At 40.6% G+C, this 23,724-nt stretch overlaps 1 protein-coding gene and 1 long non-coding RNA gene across 2 annotated transcripts in view; both read left to right on the top strand.

The window, feature by feature from the left end:
• Positions 1-6,851, top strand: part of plcl1 (phospholipase C like 1) — a 128,953-nt gene extending 122,102 nt beyond the window's left edge. Inside the window, exon 12 of the mRNA XM_080903673.1 lies at positions 3,586-6,851. Coding sequence (XP_080759799.1) covers positions 3,586-3,792 — 207 coding nt within the window. The 3' untranslated portion in view covers positions 3,793-6,851. The remainder of the gene's footprint in view (positions 1-3,585) is intronic.
• A 4,003-nt stretch (positions 6,852-10,854) lies between these two features.
• LOC308409353 lies at positions 10,855-21,902 on the top strand. Its single transcript, XR_013974006.1, has 3 exons — positions 10,855-18,294; positions 19,048-19,148; positions 21,733-21,902. It is a non-coding gene; the product is annotated as an uncharacterized lncRNA (long non-coding RNA).
• The last annotated feature ends 1,822 nt before the right edge of the window (positions 21,903-23,724 follow it).

Below are 23,724 nucleotides of genomic sequence, written 5' to 3'. Positions count from 1 at the left end.
CTAAGGTGCTCTTCTTTTTCGCTGAGGTGAAAGAGATAATAGAGCCCCTGAGAAATGCCTTACCCGCCTCCCATAGAGTAGAAGCACTAACCCCCGGTAAGTCATTTGTAGAAAGAAAAAGTTCCCACTGATCTTCTAAATATTTTACAAATTCAGGGTCACTAAGGAGAGCTGGGTTTAGCCGGGCCAGTGTCTAGACAAGGGATCATAATAAGGTGGTAATAACTCCATTGAGACTGATGAGTGGTCTGAGAGAGCGCATGTGTTGATCAAACAACCCCGAGTTCTGTCAAGGACAGATCTAGAAACAAACATGTAATCAATTCTGGAAAAAGAAAAATGGGGGCGTGAGAAAAATGTAAAGTCTTTCACATGTGGATTACAAACTCTCCAGGCATCAAAAAGACCAAGATCTGAGCAGAAGTCCATTGCAGCCTTTGCCATTTTTGAAGGTGGTTGAGATTTTGGTGGATTATAATCAGTTTCAGGACTCAAACCACAGTTAAAATCCCCACCAATTATTACGTGATTCGGACACACAGAGGAGGTTTTTGCCAGAAGGTTTGAATAAAACAATCTATCAAAAGTATTTGGTGCATAAACACTTCCTAATAGAATTTGCTCCCCATATAAAAGCCCAGTAATCAGAATAAATCGTCTGTCCGTATCCCTTACAATAGTATTTAGAGTGAATGGTAGATTTTTATGGATCAATATTGCAACGCCTACTTTTAGAGTTAAAAGAGGAATAGTAAATTTGTCCCACCCAATCACGCTTGAGTTTTAAGTGTTCAGAATCTGTGAGGTGAGTCTCTTGCAGTAATGCAATCTGCACTCTATCTTTTTTGAGTGAGGAAAGTATTTTGTGTCTCTTAAAAAAGTGATTAATTCCCTTGACATTGAGAGTTATAATTTTAATGTTACTCATTGTAAAAGTTGTCAGTCATTGGACAAAAATCGTCAACCCGAAGCAAACAAAAGACCAATCATAATAAACTTTTAAACTTTTAACATAATTTTTGACGATTTTTTTGGATACGAATAAACGGATCTGACCGATCAGACCTCGGCATTTGGTGAAAGTACGCTTGTAGCTCAGAACAAACATTGGTACTAAATAACAATAACATAACATGTACAATGATGTGGAAATAATACTGTTTTATAGTATTATTATTATTATTATTTATTTATACTATAATTATACTATTTTAGCTCAGGCACACAGATAGATGCAGCTTCAGCTCCTGGATCAGCTTCTTCTCATGAGGATTGGATAAATGCAGAATATCTGTGCCGTACTTTTCTTGTTTAAAAACATCAGGGCCAGGTCATCGTGGCTAGATGTCGACTTCTTTTTTAAAAATTTTTAAGGACATATTTCCTGTAACAATGCAATTAGTTCAGTGTGCGTATATACACTGAACACGTATGTATATATGTTACCAAAAATTCATAATTTGCTGTTGCTTTTTCACAGCGCGCTCGGTCTCGGCCTTAGGTCCTCAAAGACTCTTGGCTCAGTTTGTTTCTGCATGATGTCAATCAGAGGCAGCCAATCAGAAGAAAGTTGACGTAAAGAAAGAGGAAGGGAGTTAATTTTACAGTCACACTCGGTCAGGCAGTGGTTGGTCTATAAAGGGTTAAGCAGAAATTCTCTTTCATTATTTACATTCAAAGTTGAGCCACAACCTCATAGATTCGAAACACCAATTCCTCCACAATTAATGATGTAATTCAGGGGTGGGGAACTCCAGGCCTCGAGGGCCCGTGTCCTGCAGGTTTCAGATGTGTCCTTGATCCAACACAGCTGATTCAAATGGCTAAATGACCTCCTCAGCATGCCTTTAAGTTCTCCAGAGGCCTGGTAATGAACTAATCATTTGATTGAGGTGTTTTGACCCAGGGTGAGATCTAAAACCTGCAGGACACCGGCCCTCGAGGCCTGGAGTTGCCCACCCCTGATGTAGTTGCTGCAGGACATCAGTTTCATGACACTTTTCATAAAGCAATAGAACCAGAATAGAACAAACTGAGTCGAGTCCTCGATTACAAATGTGTCGACAATCTCTCTGCGTTTAAGAATTGGCTGCAGTCAGTTTGAGTCGGACTGTAACTGTAGACAGGTTGGCTCCCACTTTGAGACCTGTGTGCAATCGCCTTGCAATCTGAAGCAGTCCAAGAGGTTGAGCATGCGGTTGAGGGCATGTCTTAGCATGACTATGAGCAATCAATCATTGAATTAAAAAAAGTAATGCAATCATTGGGCAAACTCCACATTTTCCTTGTTGCAAGGAGGCTTCTGTCCTATTTTCACTCTTGCTGAGCCATAAGGCAGCTTGTTTTAGACAGAGCCGAACCAACGCCAAGAACGAGATAAATAAGGATTCATCTTGTTTAGGGCTGCCACAAACGATTATTTTGATAGTCGACTAGTCACCGATTATTTTTGCGATTAGTCGACTAATCAGATCATGCATCCATTGGATGTAAAACGTACAGCTTATTGCACCAGCATGTGTCTGCTCTTATATAACTATCATTAGCTTACAGCTAGAAGTGTTTAAGGTCTGTGCTAACTAAAAATAAAGACAAGATGATAGTTTCTTAAATTTTAATGAAATTTGCAGATTGTTTCGTTGGAGTTTAATAAACTCAGCCGTCTGCTCCTTGCTATCTAAAATATAACGGGACACCGCAGTATATTCTCGAGGATCTCACACTTCTGATAATCAGTTGTCTGCTTGACGTTTATTCAGCTGTGTAAAAACAATACAATAACATTTTTAAGTTATCTAAGTGACTTATGTATGTTTAACCTGAGTAGCGAAAGACAGCGGTGGGTTTGAAAACGATTTGCCAGGAGTCCGGTGTTCTCACGGCTCTAATGAGCCTTGCCCCCGGCTAGCTATCGAGCTAGTGGGTAACAGACGTCTCCGAAAACGTCGGAGCGCTTTTGAAAATATGTGGTGTCTTGATAAACTGAGCAGATATTTGAGGTTTACACAGCTACATTCTCCTCTGAAAATATGTTAAACGTTTATTTTGTGACCCAGAAAGAATAATAAGAGTAATATTAAAACTAACTAGCTGCCGCCATTGTTGACAGCTGCGCTATGAATTCTGGGACAGAGCTGCTTCTTCTTCTTCGGGGTTTAACGGCAGCTGGCATCCTTGTACATGCAGTGCTGCCATCTTCTGTTTCAGTCCCTTATTACACTCTTAAATCCTACTACTTATTCTTGCGTCTTTTGTGCTCTAACAAAGCTTCAAACGACGTCGTCGACGATTTTGATAGTCGACGTAATCGTGACTAGTTGACTAATCGTGGCAGCCCTAATCTTGTTTGGAGCTGGGATCGTGCAGAGCTGCTACAGGGGAGAACAAGAATAAACATATGGAGCCTGAAATGAGCAGAATTTCAGCTTTTTACATACGAGGAGAATTCCCCCCAACACCTCCTGCATACACCCGTCCCTAATAACAAAAGACTATAAAACTATTTAAATGTTACCTTTTGCTTTCATTGAAGTTCATGACTTTGCAGGTATGAGTCAGACTCACGCGTCTTCCTTTGTGCTGCAGGGACAGAGCGATCTGTTACGTGGGGCTAAGATGGATTCTCTGGATGCCCTGAGGCAGCTGGCTCTGGCCTGTGAAGCCTGTGGACTCACCTCCTCCTCTTCTTCCTCCAATTCCTCATCCTCCAATTTCTCCACAGTTGAGCTGCACTACTCCTCCCACCCCCTGTCCGGCCGCCGAAGCAGCACACACGGCAACGGACGCATCTGAGACCCACCTGCCCACCCCCCCCACCCCCCGGGTCCAACACACTGCCAAAGATGAAAAGGGATTGAAAAGAGTAATTACAGAGGATAGCAGACAGAAAAAGAAAAGAAAAACCTGGACCTGGGTGTGTAAAGCAACAGATTAGACATAGATTTCTCTATGCTAGAGTGTATTCCTGTATACAGTGCAGTAAATGTGTAGACTAAAGCCTTACGGTGAGTCCAGCCTGCAGAGAGGCTCCTCATAAATGTCTGCCGGTGGAAGAAAGACGTTAAACACAGGAACTTAATTTTCTGAGAGCTTAAATCAGCATTTAAAAGTCAATAGTTTCTTCCTCATTAATGAGGAAATCAGAGACAACTTAGTAGTTTGTGACACTGGAGCCCCAGATGATGACCGTCATATTACTGGTGTTTCGTTTCAGAGGTGAAGTTTTGGAAAGGAGCGAATGTAGAGCTGTTAGTTTGGCCTGTCCCTTGGGAAGGCAGCAAAATTGCCTGTGTGTGTTGGAAATGGTGGAAAGGTGCAATAACAGATTGAGAAAACCTCACAGGTGGAGAGTTGCTGATTACGTTAGCCTAGAATTTTAGTATTTTAGACGTAGCTGCAGAAACGTTTGCAGTTGCTTAATATTTAAAAGGAAAACTGAGGTTTAATCCAGTTAGGATGACCACCGATCAAGTAGAGTATATACTAACATGACTTGACAGTTAGTGTTATGATCACTAACCTCTGTCCTTTCACCTGAATAGTGGAAGTATCCTTTTTCTGACTCGTTCTCCTTAAAGCATAGCAGTGTCTGCCTAATTTCTTCACAGCTTTCGAACAAAATGAGCTTCAGATGGAGAAAAAGGATCGTATCTCAAATATGAAGGCTTATTAATGAGGTTTGAGAGTTTGGAAAGGTTGCAGGTCAAATCAATCCAGCCGTTTGTGTAATGTATCGCTTCTTTCCAGACTGCAATCTCTTAACCTCTGTAGGCCTTATCTGCCCTGTTTGAGGATTAATGCACTTACTAGATGCCCTTGTATCTCCGAGTACACTCACACATTTCTCCTTCTGGTTTGTGTGTTTGTGCAAAGAAAGCACCAGAAGCTTGCACACACACACACACACACACACACACACACACACACACACACACACACACACACACACACACACAGGTTCTTATTATCTCCACGCAATGGCCTGTGGGGCTGTTGGCATTTGTTGTTTGTTAGTGTGGTAATTGGAGAGGATGTGTATGTAGTACTGCATGTCTGCTGTGTGGATCTTGTTACCACCTCACTATGCTGACATGCGGTGTAATGAAAGCTCAGAGTCTGTGGAGGAAGAGCGGCTTCCTGCAGTTTGGATGAAGTTGACTACACTGGTGTAGCAATAATTTCAACTAAAGTAATACACAAAGACTGTATAACTCAACAATAGAATGAACTGTGCAACTCAGTTATAAAAGAAATCAACTAAAACACATGTGATATGATGTGTGGCAGGGGCTGTTCATGGTTGTGTCAGTGATGGTGTTCTTCTGTGTCTGAGCATTAACGTGTGCTTCTTTTTAACACGGGGAAACCTGTTCTTAAACTCTGCTGATTGGGGCCAATCTAGCATGACTCCAGAAACTCTCAGCTCAAGCTTTTTAAGGGTGACATGTCTTAAAGTGGGCCTGTTCCACTCCAGAACTCTAGTAGAGTGGCTTTCGTGATTTATGGTAAATAAAAATATTCCTTATTTGTCTTATAAAGTTGTTTTACTTCTTCTGACCAGCTGCCCTTTGCAGATTTGGGGCTTCTCTGCTCAAAGAGCTGTGTGCCTCAAATGACCATATTAGGTAAATCCTGTCCTGTCTGATAGCCTGTCATACAGAGCCAAGAGTAGAAAAACTGTGTGAAACAGAGCAGTTAGAAGCAGACGCTTACTCACTCATTTGAATATTTGGCCACGTTTAATAAGAGCAGCCACCGCTGGGACCATAATGACAGAAAATAGGTACCTTTGCAAACAACACTGTTTTCTTAATTTTGTTTGAGATACAATAAAAATCGCATCTTAGTTCTGCTGGATTGACTTGTGATTGTAATCCAGTGCCGACCAACTTAAGTTCCACCTCCGTGTTTGAAGGAGGAGGCATCTTAACCTAACTTAAGACTAAAAGACATTTTGAATGTTTCTTTTGCCCTTTCAGGAGAGCAGGTACGTGGGCCACGGCTAAATATTGGAGCTTAACAGCCAGTGGCATTTTTAGAGTAGACAAGATATAATGAGAAGCACAGGGTTTACTAACTGACTTAGTCCTGTGCAGACGTGTATGTGCAAAGCTACTGTATCTTCTGAATGAGTCTGCCGTGTTTTGTAATAACCTCCTTCTTACCCCCTACTTCTCTCCATCCTCTTGTTCCTGCTGCTCTTCCCGAGACTCCAGGTGGGCAGTGACAGAGCTGGTGTACTGAGTCATAGCCACAGGAGGAAGCTGACCTAATAACATTTCCATGTTTTTCTTTGGGTGTGTGTGAGTGTGTGCGTGTCTGTGAAAGGGCTTCACAAAGTAGAAAACAAATAATGGCGAGAGAGCAAAGGTTGCAGAATAGAAGAAGTGTCTGATATTGGCTGCATGTGTGGGTCGGTGGGCACACCTGCAGAGCTTCGTAATTGGCCGGGAGCAGTAGACGTGGTGACAGCGCCTGCTGTTTGGGTCTATTAATAACACTCTGACTCACTGGAGGCTTCAAGATGTGAGTTTGTGCTGGAGCGCTTATGTTTGTCACCATACAACGGTGCCCTAATTCCTCACCCGATGATGCTGGATTTCGGTCGCTGGTGTTTCGGGTCCTCTGTGGAGGATTACTGCCCCCAAGAGGCAAGTTTGTGAATGCTTTCATCGGGTCATAGGAGGTGTTGACTGCCTAGAGCTCTCCAGGACTGCAGGGAGGATCTCTCTGCATTAATGGTCTGTGAGCTGCAGGTAAACAAACCACAGTACTAGCTTTTCTGTGTTAAGTTAAGCTTATCCTTGGAATAACTCATCATGTGAAAAAGTATTAGCATCCCACGGAAATTTTTTTTAAAAATATATTTGGACAAGTAAACACTAGATGAGCTTTGAAACAGTGCCTAAAGGCAGGGTGTGAGAAAAACACAGGGTTTAAAAACTTATTAGGCTGTTTGCTGATGAGTTTGTGCACAGATGATGTTTCTGTCTTAGAGGACTCCACGGTGAAAATTAACGCTTTTTATTCAACATAAAGTATGTAAACTTTGACATCTGAAGTTAGTATTGATAAATGATAAATGGGGTGGTACTTCGCTACTCTGTGCACAAAACACTCTTGTCTGCTAGCTCATTCCATAACCCTCCATTCCTTCTTTTTTAACCACCCCCTGTTGATTTTCTAGTCTTTACATCATCACCTCATCAAAAGGGCCTTGCATACATTCCAATCAGTCTCTGATCTCACACATAATTAATAGCTGAATCAGTGTCTGGAATCGACAGTCCCTAAGGTAGTGAAGCAACCCCAAACCGATTATTTCCACCTCCATAGTTCTCATGAGGTTCTTCTTCCGAAGCTGCCTTTGGTCATTCCTGATATAATGACTGAGCAACTCAGCCAGTTTTGTTCTGAGCTTCTTTTTCAAACAGTAAACCCTTTTTGTGGCACCGTTAGTTGCAAGACTTAAAATCCTGGTTTGTCTTTGCATCAAATGGTGTATATAATATCATAATATCATATCATATAAGTTGGAAAACATATGAAATCAATTACCAGATTTGTAGACATTCACAGCTGTGAGTATGATGGCAAAGTCTTCAGGAGCACAGAGAACAGCAGAACGATAAAAATGGGAGCCCCTAATGTTATGGACATTACGTTTTCTATGATGGAACTGACAAAAACCAAAAAGAAAATAATAATTTTAAGTTTTACTTCTTTTAAAATAGGCCCTGTATTATTATTTTTACTGTTTCACCTTCAAATGTTTGCTTGTCCAAATATATCAAGAAACTTTTATGAAGATCATAAACTTCTCTTTGACGTAATGAGTTTTATGCTCTATTTATAAAGCTCGTGATCACTGAGCTGATGCATTGAACAAAGGCAGTATGTAAGCCAAGAAAAATGGCTGCTTGATCTCTTTTTTGGAATTCGACCTCTGTGGCGTGTCAGGAATCTGCACCTGAACCCAAATGTGTAGCTGGATGAATCAAATGAACCAGATCTTTGTTTCTTTTTGTCGCTTGATCGAACCCATTTACTTCTATAATAGCAAAACATATGAGAAATTTTCCAATGAGTGTCCTTTTATACCTTCCAGGCAGCTATTGCTTTCATTTGGTATCTGTATGGTATGAAAGTCAGCTTCCAGGTTAAACCAGTTCAGTGAACATCCTGCTCAGGTTTATTTTATCAGTGATATTATTCTACAGATGCAAGCAGACAGAAAACAAGCAATATTTTCATCAACACAACAGAGAAAGTTCCCTTTCTCAAAACCCTTTTTGTTCAAGAAGCTACCAAACCAACATCACTACGTGCATTGTGATTAATGTGATCAGTGCAACACTGTGCAACAATCAAAACCATCTTGGGACTTCTCAGTAGCACACGGTTTTCTCACAAAAACATTTTCTTTTTTGTTAAAGGTACTTAACAAGTACTTTGTTATTTAAATTTTTTTTTTCAAAAAATAACCAAAGGTTTGAGCAGATTTTAAAGAAACAACCTTTCAGTCTTTAACCATCTATTACTGTTGTGTTTACCCGCTGGTAAAATGCTCCCACCTGCTGGTGAAAGCTTGAAGTACATTTAGAAGGGGCTAATTAAAAAAAACTAAATTGTGCTTTTGTTGCGCACAAGTTAATAAAGCTGAGCATGTCGTTCACTGTAGTTTGTTTCAAGCAAGGGTGAGGTCAGTCATGAAGATCTGTAGTCACTGAATTCAGCTCGCAGAAAGAGTGGCATTATCCTGGGAAGAAAAGCAGGGTTCAGCTAATCCAGCACTCGTACGTTTTGTCTTCACGTCACCTCGTGTGATGATGGCCAATGTCAGATGTTTTGCAGTATTAAACCTTCAGTGTTTACCTCTGCCAAAGGTACTGCAGTCACCATTCAGTACAATGCTTTACATTCAGTGCATTGCATCCCATTGGTAACCCACTGCTGCTCCCGGATCCTTGAAGCTATTTCCCTTTATGACTTCAAAAGTGGGAACACATCCACGGAAAGATTTCTCTCTCACTGTGATTCAATATTTAAGCAGAATTCTGGTTTGTTTCAGATATTTCCCATTATTGTGCCAATTGCTGCTCCATGAATCGTGCTTACTCTGCCCTCCCCTCCACTGTAATGATTCAGTACAAAACAATATCAACAAAAAGTGTTCTTACTTGAGTCTGTCTGATTGAAACACAATAATGGGAAATATGCAAGGTTAAAATAAGCCACCATTCACCCATAAGGTGTGAGTTTGAGGTGTGGGAGTGGTAGACTAGCCATGTAAAAGATGGGTGCTACAATTGTACTGCAATGTACCTGTTAATCCATGTGTCTTAACTTAGAGCTAACCCTCCCTGTACTCTTCAGCGTGTGTGATGCTACCAGTGGTCAAATAGTGCTTAACGTTCATGTGAATAATCGGAGAGTTGTTTATACCTGCCGTAGTGACGTGGACAAACATGTGAAACACTTGGAAATGTGTAAAGGTGTTTTAGGTTTCGTAGGCTAATATCTGTGGCATCTACAATGTGTGTATTGGCCTGTATCTGCACCACTGACCTTTTAAACCAGTGCAGTTCCCTCAACTGTTCTCATAGTCCATTGTGTGTTTTTGTAAAGCTGACAGGAGAAATAAAGACCAAAAGAAGAAAAATATTTATTGAAGTGTGTTTTAAAGCTATAAATATATATAATTAATTAAATGGACCTTGCTTTTATTTTGAAAAGCTACTGTGTTTTCTATCTGACTAATAATCAAATATAACAGTATGTATCCCAGCTAAATAAAGACTTCTTTTCCTGACCAAATCTTCTGGTCGTGCATACTTGATCTCGTCCTGCTGCAGGTATGTTTACAATATATGCACCTCTAACATATAACTGTCATAGGGCTTGGCATGGTGTCATGCAAGTCTTTTCTAATGCTGTAAAGTCAGGACGGCTCCAGAGGTTTCTCCTTGGATTATACTTGCTTGCTGGTATGCACACAGACAAACACCATGGCTGTAAGATGGAAGTGTAGTTTCTGACAGATTTAAAGACAAGTTAGCAGCAAAAACACTAGAGCTTACTGACAGCAAAGTCTTATTGAATTAGTAAAATCAGTGAGGATGTGGCAGGTGATTGGTGTGTGTGTGTGTGTTTGGAGGAAGGGGGGGGAGACACATAAAAGTGACTAACAAAGTACAACAGGAAATGACCAAAGGAGACATTAACTTAAGGACAAATAGAGACACAGATAAAGAAACACAGGAAAAACAGTAAATGTATAACTTATACAACGTATGATGCCATTTTAAAATACATGTTGAACACATGAATGCACTGTTTGTTTTCCAAATCAGATGTTAGTACAGTAGCAGGTGTAGCTGTGCCAGCATGGCTGTGGTGAGTCCTCAGTAACTGCTTTTCAGTAGCAGGCCTGAGATACTGAGAGGTTCATGTCCTGTGCATGATGTTAGTCCATGTTTCCAGGAGGGGGAGCCAAACATCAGGCTATTTTCTCATTGGGCAAAACTTATCCCACCATTCAATGGTTTATTTTAATGTCCACTTTATGACTTTAGGGGGTTTTTTTTTTCACATCTTTGATTTTTGTGCATATATGTTGTTGAGCCTTTCTAATTTCATGGTGCAACACTGCATAGAATCCAAACACACACAGATGTTCTGTTTATTATGACTTATATATCAAAGGTTCATATTAGGGACACAACAAACAGTTATTACATTTGTTTATTTAATCTGCTGATTAGTTCTATCATTAGTCAAAAGTGATAAATATTTTTAAAAATTGTAAAAACAAACATAAAATAAAAGTAATTAGAAATGTCCATGCTTCCATCTTCTTGGTCTCCAAATATCCAACAGGACTCTAGTGACTCATGTAATATTGGGGTCAGATTCATATTGACCCATGTAAATGGAAGTTTCTTAAATAACTTGGAGTCAGCCTGCCTCAGCCTGATTCAGCTCCATGGTGCTGAGCCCGTACGTGTTGCAGGGACTTGGTCTTCTGGGCCGAAGATGGTTCTTCATAACTCTGGCTGGATGCTGGGACAAATCAGATGCCTGCCTCCCTCCCAGCACGATCTGTCAGTGTTGTGATGTTTAGTCTCCTAATCTAGAATGAAGGGCAGCAAAGTCTCAGTCTTTTCCCATCCCCACCCACTTTCTCTCCCTTGAGAGGTGTTGGGCAGCAGATGGGAAGTGATGGAACTGCGTGGTACTGTAGGCAGTGACATGGCAAGCTGTCAGGTCCTAATGCAGGCTAACATCTGGAGGTTGTTGTCCATGTCACTTCGGGGTCCTCTAGCCCAGGGCGAGAAGCCACCCTGTGGGACATAAACCCAGGGCCAGAGCTGGGCTCTTTTGACAAGGAACTGTCGACGATGGGAGTCAGCTTGCCTTTGACTTCATAAGGAAAGTGAGAGATTAAGATTTAGATTGTACTAGGGGGTAATACTAACTGAGCTCCAGTACAGTGTGACGGAGCAGTAACTAGTTTAAGTGGGCCATCAAAGTAAAGGTTCTCAGAAAAATACATTTAGTATGAAACTACATGGCTCTGCATATATCATGAAGCAGCTTTTACAGTGTATTTATCACAGGAAACAGCTGGCACAATCTACAAATAGACCATCATAAGACATCCTCGGCGAGCGGGTGGTGTAGCCACGGCTATAGGCACAGCAGGATAATACAGAGCCCGTTAAAATCGTCAGTGCCATCGAGGCACTATGCTATTAGCGCTTCATGCTTGCCTCGAGCATCCAAGAAGCAAGTGCCTCTTCTATTTTAATGACAGCCCTCACCCAGAGGTAATTTCACAGTGATTAAGGCAAGAGGAAAAAAATTATGTCTTAAAAGTCTCTAAATTGCATCTTATTTATCCACCTTTTAACTAACTACAAAAGGAAGACAGACAATAGCACTGCATGTTTCTACCTCTCCTGGTGAACAATTATACTTGAGACATTATCTGGTCCATTGTTAGATGGGTATTAAATATGGCACCCAGGAGATATGACAGAGTAAAGCTTTGATGGAAAAGTTAAGATGAGAGAAATTAGATGAAAAAACAACAACTTGAATTTATTAGTTTTGAGTGTTTTTTCTTTCTTTCCTCAGATCAAATTCAATCTGCCTGATCTAAACACGAGCTCTGGTTTCAATTTTTAGTGTAGTGTATTTTTTAATTGTTTATTTTTTGTGTAACCTTTATCCCGTGTCAGGTTTGTGATTTATTGCATAATCAAAGGCCTGGCCATTTTAAGCGACTGCTTGGGTGCAATTTGTTTAGTAGTACAAAAATGTTACAGTGGGCACTGTCATTGTTTGCATTGATACTTGAGTGCAGGTGTGCATTGCTCTGGAATCTGACTGATCTGTTCCTGTTGGACTTGGAACTAATAAATCTTTAACAACTGCAGCTTTTACTGAAATATAGGACGACGAGACTTCTGGACCCACTTTGAGTCTATGGATGGACTGTCAGAGTTATGAAAGTGCAAATAGCAGCGCACTGACAGAATAGGTTATAATATAATTTAGGCTATTATTTTTGCTAACTAAAAATGACATTTCTGTCAGCTCAGTTCAATTGTATTTTATTTATACTGTGATAGATCACAACAGCAGTCACTTCAAGGCACTTTATCATTCTAAGGTAAAGATCCAGCAATAATACAGAGAAACCCCAACAATCAAACATCCCCATTTAAGCAGCACTTGGTGACAGTGAGAAGAAAGAACTCCATTTTAACAGGAAGAAATCTTCAGCAAAGTCAGGCTCAGGGAGGGGCAGCCATCTGGGGATCACGGTATTCTCTGAATTTTCCTTGCTAACTAAACTCAATGCTACCAACTGCTCCTTTTCATTTAAAAAAAACAAAGTTGCACCAGTCAAACTGGCCGACTTGTATGTACATAAACATATGTCAGCTCAGGAATTGCTATGCATTCTGGGTTGTCACCGCCGTGTTGTTTTTCATACAAAACCAGAACCAAAACAAAGTCAGACCCTAGCAGGTGATAGGGAGGAAAACAGAATAATGAATGCATGAAAAAAGCATCCAAATGACCCGTGACACAACACAATACAAAGAGAAGCTAAACAATGAGGAAAAGGATTGGGAGAGGTCAATCCACAGAGAATGCTTACTTTATTTTTAGGAGCTACTGAGTCAATTTTATTGATAAAGCATCAGGAAGCAGGAAGAAGATTCATAAATGGACAAACGGCAACAACACTCAGATGGTACTAAGGGATCAAAATGTGTCAAAAAGATATTCTCCGCACTAATGTAGCCTAAAGTTCAACTCGTTATCTAACAGGAGTCGATGTGGTCTTCTGCTGATGTAGCTCATCTGCTTCAAGATTTGATATGTTTTGAGTTCAGGGATGCTCGTCCGCATACTTTGGTTGTAATAAATGGTTATTTGAGTTACTGTTTTCTTCCTATCATCGTCGAACCACTCTTCTCAGCCCTCTAGCATCCGTAAGGTATTTTTGCCCAGAGACCTGCTGCTCACTGAATATTTTCTCTTTTTCTGAACTTTCTCTGTAAACTTCAGAGGTGGCTGTGTGGGAAAATTCCAGGAAATACTCACACAAACCCCTTTGGCACCAACAACAGTGACATATTCAAATCACATAAGGTTTATTCACTGTTCTGATCTGATCGGTTTGAAGTTCAGCGAGCTGTTTGGACCATTAAGTTCCTGCCATGTGGCTGATTAGATATATGCATCAACAAGCAGTTGAACAGGTGTACCTAACATAGTTGTTGCTTTCAGACTACTATTTTTTTTAACCTCTTTATATTATTTAAACATAACAGTTTTATGTTCTCTTGCTCTCATTAACCTGTTCATGTTTGTGATTGGTCAGATGCTGACAGCCCCTCCCTTATCATGTGAGCTCACGTACAGCCAGGCTGGGAACCCCTGGTTTGACTTATCAAGGTGAAAATAGCCTCAGTGTCACTGCTGAGTACAGGCCCCTGTACTCAGGGGACACTAAAGAGTTCAGAAAAAGAACAAAGAAAGGAAGTAAAAACACAGAAAGCCACACGAGGAACTAACTTCTAAAATAAAACAGGAAGTAAACTGAATGAGGAAGAGACATACCAAATACAAAATAACCCTGTAAGAAGTCATAAGCATCATTACGACCTAAAAGCCAAACAAAGCGCACAACAGAAGTAAACACTGTTACAACTTTGTCAGCCAAATACTTACTTTTAATATCATCCCCGATGCTCTTGACTGCAGCCTGATAAGCATTACAAATGAATCCTTTGCTTTTGCCCAAGTTCCAAAGTCACAGACAGAAACTGTCTCTAATTGGATGAATCCCAGAAATGAGTTTCATGAACTGAGGAGATGAAGATCGAGGCCCCATCAAGGCATTTCGTCTCTATCAAATCACTCTCCATTGTGCCAGCTGGAGAGGAGCTTGGAGATACGGATAATTACGCTCACCAGAGTCCATGTCGCACCTCTCTATACCCTCCCTTTCTCAAGGAGGACAAGTTCCTCCTCCCCTACCTGAGCAATCACACACCATCTTCACAGATATTGTATTATAATCACGGCCATTCACAACTTGCTAAAGTTTGAATTTACCACTTCCCATTATCCTCCTGAATCATCCCTCCTCCTCTACTCTTTTCATTTATTTTCTCTCTTGATTGCACGTTTTCGGGCTCATCAGTCACTGTTAGTCACATAGTCCTTTACAAGTGATTGAAACACTTGCATACTGAATTGTAGTGACTCTTTTTTTCTTCCTCTTTCTCACTCACACACATGCATACACTCCTCTGGCTAATGCTGCTAATGTTAATAGCTTGTTCTGCTTTAATTGGTTCCTAAACGCTGTAAGCAGAGTTCCCACTGTGTGTTTAATGAACAGGTAGCACCCCATGATTACAGTAATCTCAACCCACCACCCCGCTGCTACAGACTCCCTTCACACATACATACATGCAAACCTACACACACACACACACACACACACGGTCCCTGGGTCTTGTCGTAAGCAAATGGACAAAGGCAATTTGAGAGGCTCCTCAGCTCTGCAGGATGCTGGGCAATTTAAAGACGGGGATGAGAAGGAGAGAGGGACCAGACGAGGGTGAACACAAAAGAAAATGAGAGGAGATGAGACCCCCCCTCCCAAAAAAATAATTACTGTTTTTTTTAAGCCAAGAAGAGGTGGAATCATTTCAGAGCTCACGTGTATGACCAGTAAGCATGTTACTACTGTGCAGGCTGGAGTGTGTGGGGAGAAAAAGCTTTGCTGATTATAAAATGTGTGTCTCTGACTCCATGTTGTGATTGTGTTTGATCCTTGTGTGTTTTTTCTACAAATTTGCACTGCATTTTTCCTTTCCTTCATTTGTTCCCTCTGTCTGCATCTATCCTGCTCTCTGTTTTTGTTCTTTCTCATCCTACCTTCCTGTCTCTGAGTTTCTCCTCTTTTCTTTGCCCATCATTTGTTTTCTAAAAGTTTTTTCCCCCCTCTTGCTTTCTTATCTCCTCGGGTGTCCTTGTTCATACTCCTCTTTTACTTGTTTCCCTTTGTTGTCTTTTGTTATTATTTTTTCTTTTATTGTCAACTCTTTTATTTTCTGCTGTTCCTTTTTTTTGCTTCCTTTACTTTTTTCCTCCTCTCCTCAGTTGTCTTTTTCCATTTTTCATTCATAGCCCTTTCTTTTCTTTTCCTGATTTGCTTTCCTTTCACATTTGTTCCTAGTTTCCTTCCCTCACACCCTTGGCCCTTGTATTCTCTGGTCATTTCCCTTTTCCCCCTTTCCTCATCTCCCCATTTCCCATCCAGCTCCCTTCTTATAGTCTCTTCCTCCTCTCCTTTTCACTTGCCTCCTGCCTCCTCTCCTGTGTTCTTTTCTTCCTCTCCTCTCCATCTGTTAGTCTTTGTCTATCCCGAGGCACAGAGTCAGGAACTCCTCTCCTCAGTGGGCTGATGAGGATGTGGGGTGACATCCACCTTTCTCTCTTTTTTCGGCAGAGTGAGTAGAAACAGAGGTGGGTCTCATTGGAGGCCTGTATATATGTACGGCTGGGTGGCAAACCTCATGTTGTATACATATTTGTTCAAACATGTGCGAGCTGCTCAGTAATCCTCTCCACTTGGTTCACCCTCCCACACGTGTATATAAACATGCAAGCCTCTGCCCATCTCAGCTACTATGGGGGAGATGTGATAGGTGAGCTTAACAAAAAGGGGGATGTGGAACAAGAGAAGGGTCCATGCACAGCTTCTGCCAGATGCCTTTTGTAAATAAGCAGGGAGCCCTTAGAGGGGCGCCGTCGGGCGCCCTGAGTCACCCGTCCCACAGGATGCAATCAGGGTGTCCCCGCCCCCTGCCGTGTATAAGGGGTAAGGAAGGGAGAGGGTCTGGTCTCTGTGTTCCTGGTGCTGACACAGAGGAGCTGTGGGTCTAATTCATTAAACCAGCCTTCTAATATAAACAGCCATTCATTTCACTGCCTGACACTGGGCCGTCTGGACAATGTGAAGAGCCCCAATAGAACTGCCATACAGAACTGTTTGTGTGTGTGAGAGGGAGCGAGCGGTCGGGCTGGGCTGTTTGTGTGTACGAAGTCTCGGAAAGCCTGTCGGTCCCGAGCAGGTACAGTGAAGCTAACCAGAGGCTTTCGTGAGCCTCGACACGGTTCGCTGAGCAACTGAAGTGAACATCACATTTTGTAAAAACAAGAAAAAAACCCACACAAATGCAAATCCAGTCAAGTCCTGAAGTCTGTGGATATTTTAGGACATCTATCAGTTAAACTAAAAATGATTTGCAGCTGGGAGGGTAAATTGTTAAGCATAGAAAGCATTTACAAAAGAAACTACAGTTTAAACAAAACAAGCTAAACACACTAAAAATGTTACTATTTAATTTGGTTTGAAACAAGGGCCGTCACTACAGCCTGTGATTCCTGCAGCAATGGTTCTGCCTAATGTGTGTCAGTTAGGAATGCAATGCAGCTTTCTGACTGCTTAATCATAATCGTATAAATATGTTTGTCCCTCCACCTCTCTGTTCCTGTGAAAGAAAAGGACAAATGATGATTATGATTACATTGACACTCAATAATCAAAAATGTAAGAACTCATGCTTTCTCTGTTCATGTTTAACTTGAACTCAACATGTAGTAAGTATAACTTCTTAAATAACCCTCGGCGAGCAGAGTGGACAAACTACGAGACAAACTTCCATATGTTTCTGTTTTTTAAATCCTGATTCTTTAGTTTAAGTTAACTTGTAAAAAATAAATAAATAGACTAACTCATCTATGCACAAACACAGTTTTCCCATCTCCCACGAGGCCAAATTGGTTAGATCAACCCCGCATTCACTACACACACTTGGCTCCATATCTGCTTTTGTTCCACTGCGATAAAGTGAAATGTTCTTCTTTTGTTAATCTGAGAGAAATGAACCAGAGAATAAGCTCTTAAAGACCCACACACAGTCAGACAGTGTCCGAAAACTAGTCCAGTGGACAAATATTCTTTGGGGTACTGGTGTACAATCATAAGGAAAGAGCCCTGTTTTCCTCTGGACTGTATATTCCTTGAAGTAAGGCGCGTAGCAAAGAAAATGTAATGCATTAAATTGTTCACACATCTCCTTGTGTTTTAGCTTTAGGTGGCAGATGGATTCCCACTGACCCACAGACTAGCCAGTTGTTTTTCAGGGACACGTTGACAGTAAGCACAGCCATCATCAACAGACAGACAGGGTGAACACACCCACTGACACTGATACTGAATCTGGAATGTGGGTTTTATGGGCTTACAAATAAACACACACACACACACACAGTATATGTGCACACACATTTTCATACACGCCCATCCATCCAAGCATGCAAGCATCCACCCACCCACACATACAAACACACAAGCACCTAGGTATCTGTGACCACTAATTGTGTCTGGCCAGTGCCGTCCCCAGCAGCTAGGGTCATGGGAGCGCTGGGTAGCCATTGCGGTAGCCTTTTAAACATAGCTTATCCTGAGGCCTGTTATTACCCTGAGAAACTATCATCTTTTTCTCCTCAAAACCATCCTGCTCAGTCAATTTAATGAACCAGGCATTCCAACAAAGGGAAATGAGCAACAGCTCCCACAGTCCCATGCTGCACCAGCAATTAATGGTTCAAGACAACAACCTCTGGGACAGAGAGAGGGCTTTTCTTCCAGCAAATAGGTTTGTCCTTATTTTAAAGAAAAAAGTAATATAACAGGTAAGCTTATTGTGCAATTTCTGACAAATATTTGTATTAATGTCGAGAAGTATTTAATTCTACTACAAAGTAACAATAGCTCTGAAGTCACAACATTACCCAGTGGTGTTTCAGTATTTTGAACATTGTCATCTTGGACTTTTTAACCTGACATCACAAGCTACATAATAGCTCATTCACACTAGAGTAAAACTGGGATGGCATCCATTTGCAAGTAGTTGAAGTGACTGCTGGGTTTTAACATCAAGATCCAACTCGGACTGACTGCAATCACTCTCAGATAGATTGGCAAAGGTTTGCATGTAACTGGTGTCTAATTTATAAATGTATCATCCTCTCTTTGCAACATCGGGCTTAACTTGGCTGCCCTTTGAGTGTATTCTGGTTATAATACTATAACCTCCTAAGACCCGAACTCTTCCACAGCATGCATTTTTAATTTCTCTTTGATATTTGGGCTGATTGCGGCCCGATGAATGTAAATACAAGGAATTACCTGATTATTATTATTTTTTACCTTATTTGTGTTTTTAAGAAAAATAAAAGCCACATATGAGGATATTCGTTTAAAATGTTGATAGAACAGTAGCAGTATAATGTCCTCGTAAGTGGATATCAGGCCCTTATAGAGCAAAATTTAGTATTTTGGTCTAAATAACCCAAATGTGATGTCCACATATGTGGACGCCAGGTCCTAGGAGGGTACAAATGCAAAGTTACAAAGTGACTGTTAATATTGCCATTGAATTGCAGAGAATCACAGAACCCGAATGCTGTTCCTGTACCAACTCAGCTGTGGGCCTTGGGCTCCAAGAGGACTGGACAACTTTGGCTTCAACTGAGAAACATGAAAGGTGGGATGGCTCTTCATAGAAGCAGGTATCTTCAGACATACAGCAGATGGATTGATACTTCTCTCCACCTCAAAGGGTCCAAAGCACTTGGGAGCTAGCTTCTTAGACAAGAATTTTAAGCGAATATCTCAGACAGACTTTCTGACCTGGAGAATATTGTTGGGCTGGGGTTCTCCTTTTTGCTGAGGAGGAGGTTAGTGTGTGTGTGTGTGTGTGTGTGTGTGTGTGTGTGTGTGTGTGTGTGTTACAAGTATATTCCACTCATATTAAATGGGTCCTAGGAAGGGAAGCCACCACAAAGAGCTACTTCTAGCTCTTGAGGATGCTTACAATTGACTAGCCGGTGATCAGGTGCTCTTATTTCTAGCATGGAACATGGAAACATGGAAAATGAGACATACAATCAGTTAGGGGAGCCAGGATCCATTGTAGAGCTTGGTGGATCTGATTTTCAGTCTCCCAGGTAATGGCTTGATGACGTAGGAATGCGGCAGGATGGGTTCCGGTTCATCCGGGTCGGAGTCTGCTAAAAAAAGATGACATAGACACGTTCAACAGAGCTGGTTTGTGGGAGCCTGGGCAGTAAGTAATGATGATGCTGAAGTGACTGAAAAATAGCAAACCTAGCTCATTTACAATTGTTTGCTTCTGATGACTGTATAACGGGCCTGGAAGACGAGGTGAGTTGGATTAGAAGCAAAGCAATCTAACTGTAATTTCTAAAGATTCGATGATAGAAATATGCCAAACCAAGAAACTATTGTTGTTTCTGGGATGGGCCAGTCTGTTATGGATTTCACTTTCTCTGGCCTGTGTTCACTTGTCCACTTTCTAAGATACGGCTAAGGAACAAAGGTCACTCAGCTTGGACTTCACATATTTCAGGTTTCACAATCAACTTTTTCTGTAGGAGACTCTGCAATACTTGCCTGATATGGTCACATGGGACAAAAAATCAGAATATCATCAACGTAACCAGGAAGATTGGAACTTGCAAAAGTCAGAGTTTAAATTAGGCCGACTGATTTCCATAGTGAACGCAGTGATCTTGCAGAGTTGCACTACCATTAACGGTCTTCAAATACACAGCACTGATGAAGGCAGTGATTCGCAAATGTGTGAAAGCAAGCCCAGGAAAGGGCAGCCCCGCCTTTGGTCGACAGCACAGATAATCTGCCCATGCCTCCACCCAAGAGAAACCATTGAAACTTTACAGAGAGACTTTACCAGGAAAATGTTTACAAGGTAATAAATAAAGAGCATTGAAGTCCTTTTATGGACTTCTATACATTCTAACTTTGTTTTGTAACCAGAACTTGAAAAACAAATGGCCATCAGCCACCTCCCTGAGCCTGCCCAGAGGTCTCTTCCTGTTTAAAGGGAGTTTTTTTCCAGCTGTTGCCAAGTGCTTCCTCATTGGGACTGTCTGATTGTTGGGGTTTTCTCTATTTTTTCTCTATATATTGTGCCTTGAGGTGACTGCTGTGATTTGGTGTTATATAAATACAATACAGCTGAACTGACCCAAAGGATACATCCATCGTTTGTGTTTCATTAATGACTAATACTTTCCCTCTAACACTTGTGGACCTCTCCTTTCAAAATTGAATAGGTGAGGAGCTGATGCTTACTTTCAGATTGGCCACATGATAGGAGGTTAACATGTACAGCTTATAATATGCAAGTTATACATAAGCAATGTTCCCTCTTATTTTTCATGTGTCTGAGTGAACGCACAAACTCCCTTGGACCACTGTGAGCAACAGCAGACGTGTGCACGGTGGTCACGCCAGCATCGAATCCATCCAAGTTACATGGTTTATTAAAATAATCAAATTACAGCATTTATGTTAGACTACTTTTAATTAACTGTTTTAGCCCACTTACAATGAAAATTTTAAAAAATCTTGTTCATGACCTGTGTAGTGTGTTAACACTATTGGAAGTAAAAAATAACTTTAACTCCAATTTTGAAAACAAAACTTTCTTCTTCTTCTTCTTCTGTTTTTTTTTAGTAAAGCTCTGACTTGTATTATGAGTATGAGTCTGTGGTCTGGGAGAGAGTCCTGTAACTCTTTGTCTGCAAAATACAGTATATAATGCCCAATGTTGGGCAATTAATTATATAGTTACTTCTTCAAAAAAAGTAACTGAGTTATGCAAAAAACAAAGTTTTTTGCAGCTATTTACCTGAAAATGCAGCTAAGGCGTTTTTTTAAACGCCTTAGCTTTTTTAAATAAACATTTCAAACTATTTACAGAACAATCAGCTGTTCTGCTTCAAATTTGATGCCACAAAAATTATTTGTGCCACTCCAAAAAATAATTTCTGTCCACTATGAGATAAAGGAGAACAACAGCCTGATACCTGCAAATAGTTTGGTTTATTCATTTTATCTCTAGAAAATTAGTCTCTTTGAGAATCAAAGTGAGGCAGCAGTTTGCTGATTTCTGCCTTGTGACTTTCATATTAATCCCATAATTTCTCCCTGCTGAAGACAATTGACAAGAGGTTATTCATATTTAAGCTCTAATTTGGCCTTTTTTTTCTCCTTTCTTCTTTTTTTGTTTGTTTGTGTCCTAGATGGCCTGACTCAGCAGGTGGGGGTAAACGCTGTTTCTGAGTTTTCGCCCAAGCAGTGCAGAAATGTCTCCGCTACGCTCCAGATCACATGGTTGGTGCAGGATGCCCGATATCCAGCTCGATCCCCGAGTAAATAAAAAAAAACAAGTGACCTGTAACCAATACATGTAACAAAGAAACGTTTTTTAATATAATAAATTACTTTGTTAGTGATACAGAGATGTCTTGTCTTTTTTTTTTATTATTTAATGCCAGATGCTTCATATTATTGGGATATTATTATGAACATGACAAATTGTAAGACTATGTCCAGCATATAATGGGTTTCCTATTTGTGGATCATACACAATGATTCACAATGATACACAGTGATTCAATATCAGAATCTGACATTGTTTCAACATTAACAGTGTTTGAAAATTTGACGTCCAATCAATGTCAGCATTCAACATTGATTCAGTATCAAAACCTGACGTTGTTTCAATATTAAAAAAGGGTGCAAGAGTGATGTTAGGTCAACGTCAGATTTAAACGCTGATTCAATAGAATCACCTGATATTGACTAAACATTATTTCAATGTCTCCTTGCTATCTGGGCTGACAACAGGAGATGTATCACTCCTGTAACACCTGTAACATTCAGCAGTCGCCTCATTGTTCTGACACACACAACAAAACTATTGACTACACTACACACTAACTACACAGGATTTGTGCTAAACGTGGCAAATTTCTCACATCTCAAAACACTGCCGTCACTCCTAAAACCTCCTCCCTTCCTAAACAACTAAATGCCATGTTGCCATATTATTTTTTGATTGGTCCACATGGTACTTTTTTTTCAACCAATAGGAAAGGGTGTTTTTTTTTTTTTGGGTTTTGAGAGGTTTTCCTTATAAAACACAGTTTTTACCGTTTCCTCCTGCAGTAAATATAAACAATGATAGCATTCAGGAAGAAAACCAAACATTGCATATATTTTTATCATAACTCTGGTTTTACGTGGCCTATCAACACAATTTAAAAACTGGTATAAAGTCCACACTTTTTCCGTCAATTGTTCCGTCTGTCCTGCTCACATCTCCAATGGTTGTACTCGTTGTCATTAACGTGGCTTCACTCCACATCAGCCCAGTGTTGCCAACTCCTCAGTAAGGAAAATCGCTATTGGCTGTCCTAAAAGTCGCTAGAAGTTGCTAAATGCTAAAAGTGCAACTATTTTGCTGGTAATACTTGAAATGAGTAAAGACATTAACAGCCTATTTATGCAAAATAATTCATAACTTTGAGTTTTCTTTGTATTGTTCTTATTTTTTGATATGTTGTTAGTTTTGTGTTATTTCCTATTTGCCTTTAGTTTAGGCAGTTATTGTTCCTGGGTTTTCTATGTTTGAGTTCTTGCATTATTCATCACGTATTTTGTATGTTAAGTTTGTGTTGTCATGTCTAGTTTTAGTGTTTCCTGTTTTATTCTGACAGTGTCATGTGTTCTTTGGTCATTGTATTTAGTTTCACTCCTCCTGGTCCTGTCATTAGATTCATGTCAGTCAGCTGTTTCCTCATGTGTCTCCACTTCCCCTGATCACCTCATGTGTGTATTTAAGCCTTCTGTTTTCTGCATGTCATTGTTGGGTCGTCTGTTTATCTTACCAGAGTTACAGTTACAGTCACAGTCTTTGCCTGTTTTTCCACCATAGTCATAGTTACAGTCTTTGTCATAGTATATCATAGTCTTTGTTTCTTAGTGGGTTTTTTTTGTCAGTTTGCTTTAGGTTCCTGGTTTTAGCCCTGCAATCATCCAAATAAAGGATCGCTTTCTGTTTAAACTTACAACTCCTCGTCTTCATCTGCCTTTGGGTCCTGTTTCCATTCACATCGGCGCACCCCGGCGTGACACTTCCCATAGATCCCAGCTTTTATACTCACACAAACCAATAAATACAGTACTCTGTGCCGCCATTCCACACCTATAAAAAAGAAGAACAGCGTGAT

Source organism: Rhamphochromis sp. 'chilingali' (assembly GCF_963969265.1).
Source record: "Rhamphochromis sp. 'chilingali' genome assembly, chromosome: 14".
Classification (NCBI taxonomy): domain Eukaryota; kingdom Metazoa; phylum Chordata; class Actinopteri; order Cichliformes; family Cichlidae; genus Rhamphochromis; species Rhamphochromis sp. 'chilingali'.
Note: the sequence above shows the minus strand (reverse complement) of the source record. Positions and strands in the feature narration are given on the sequence as shown.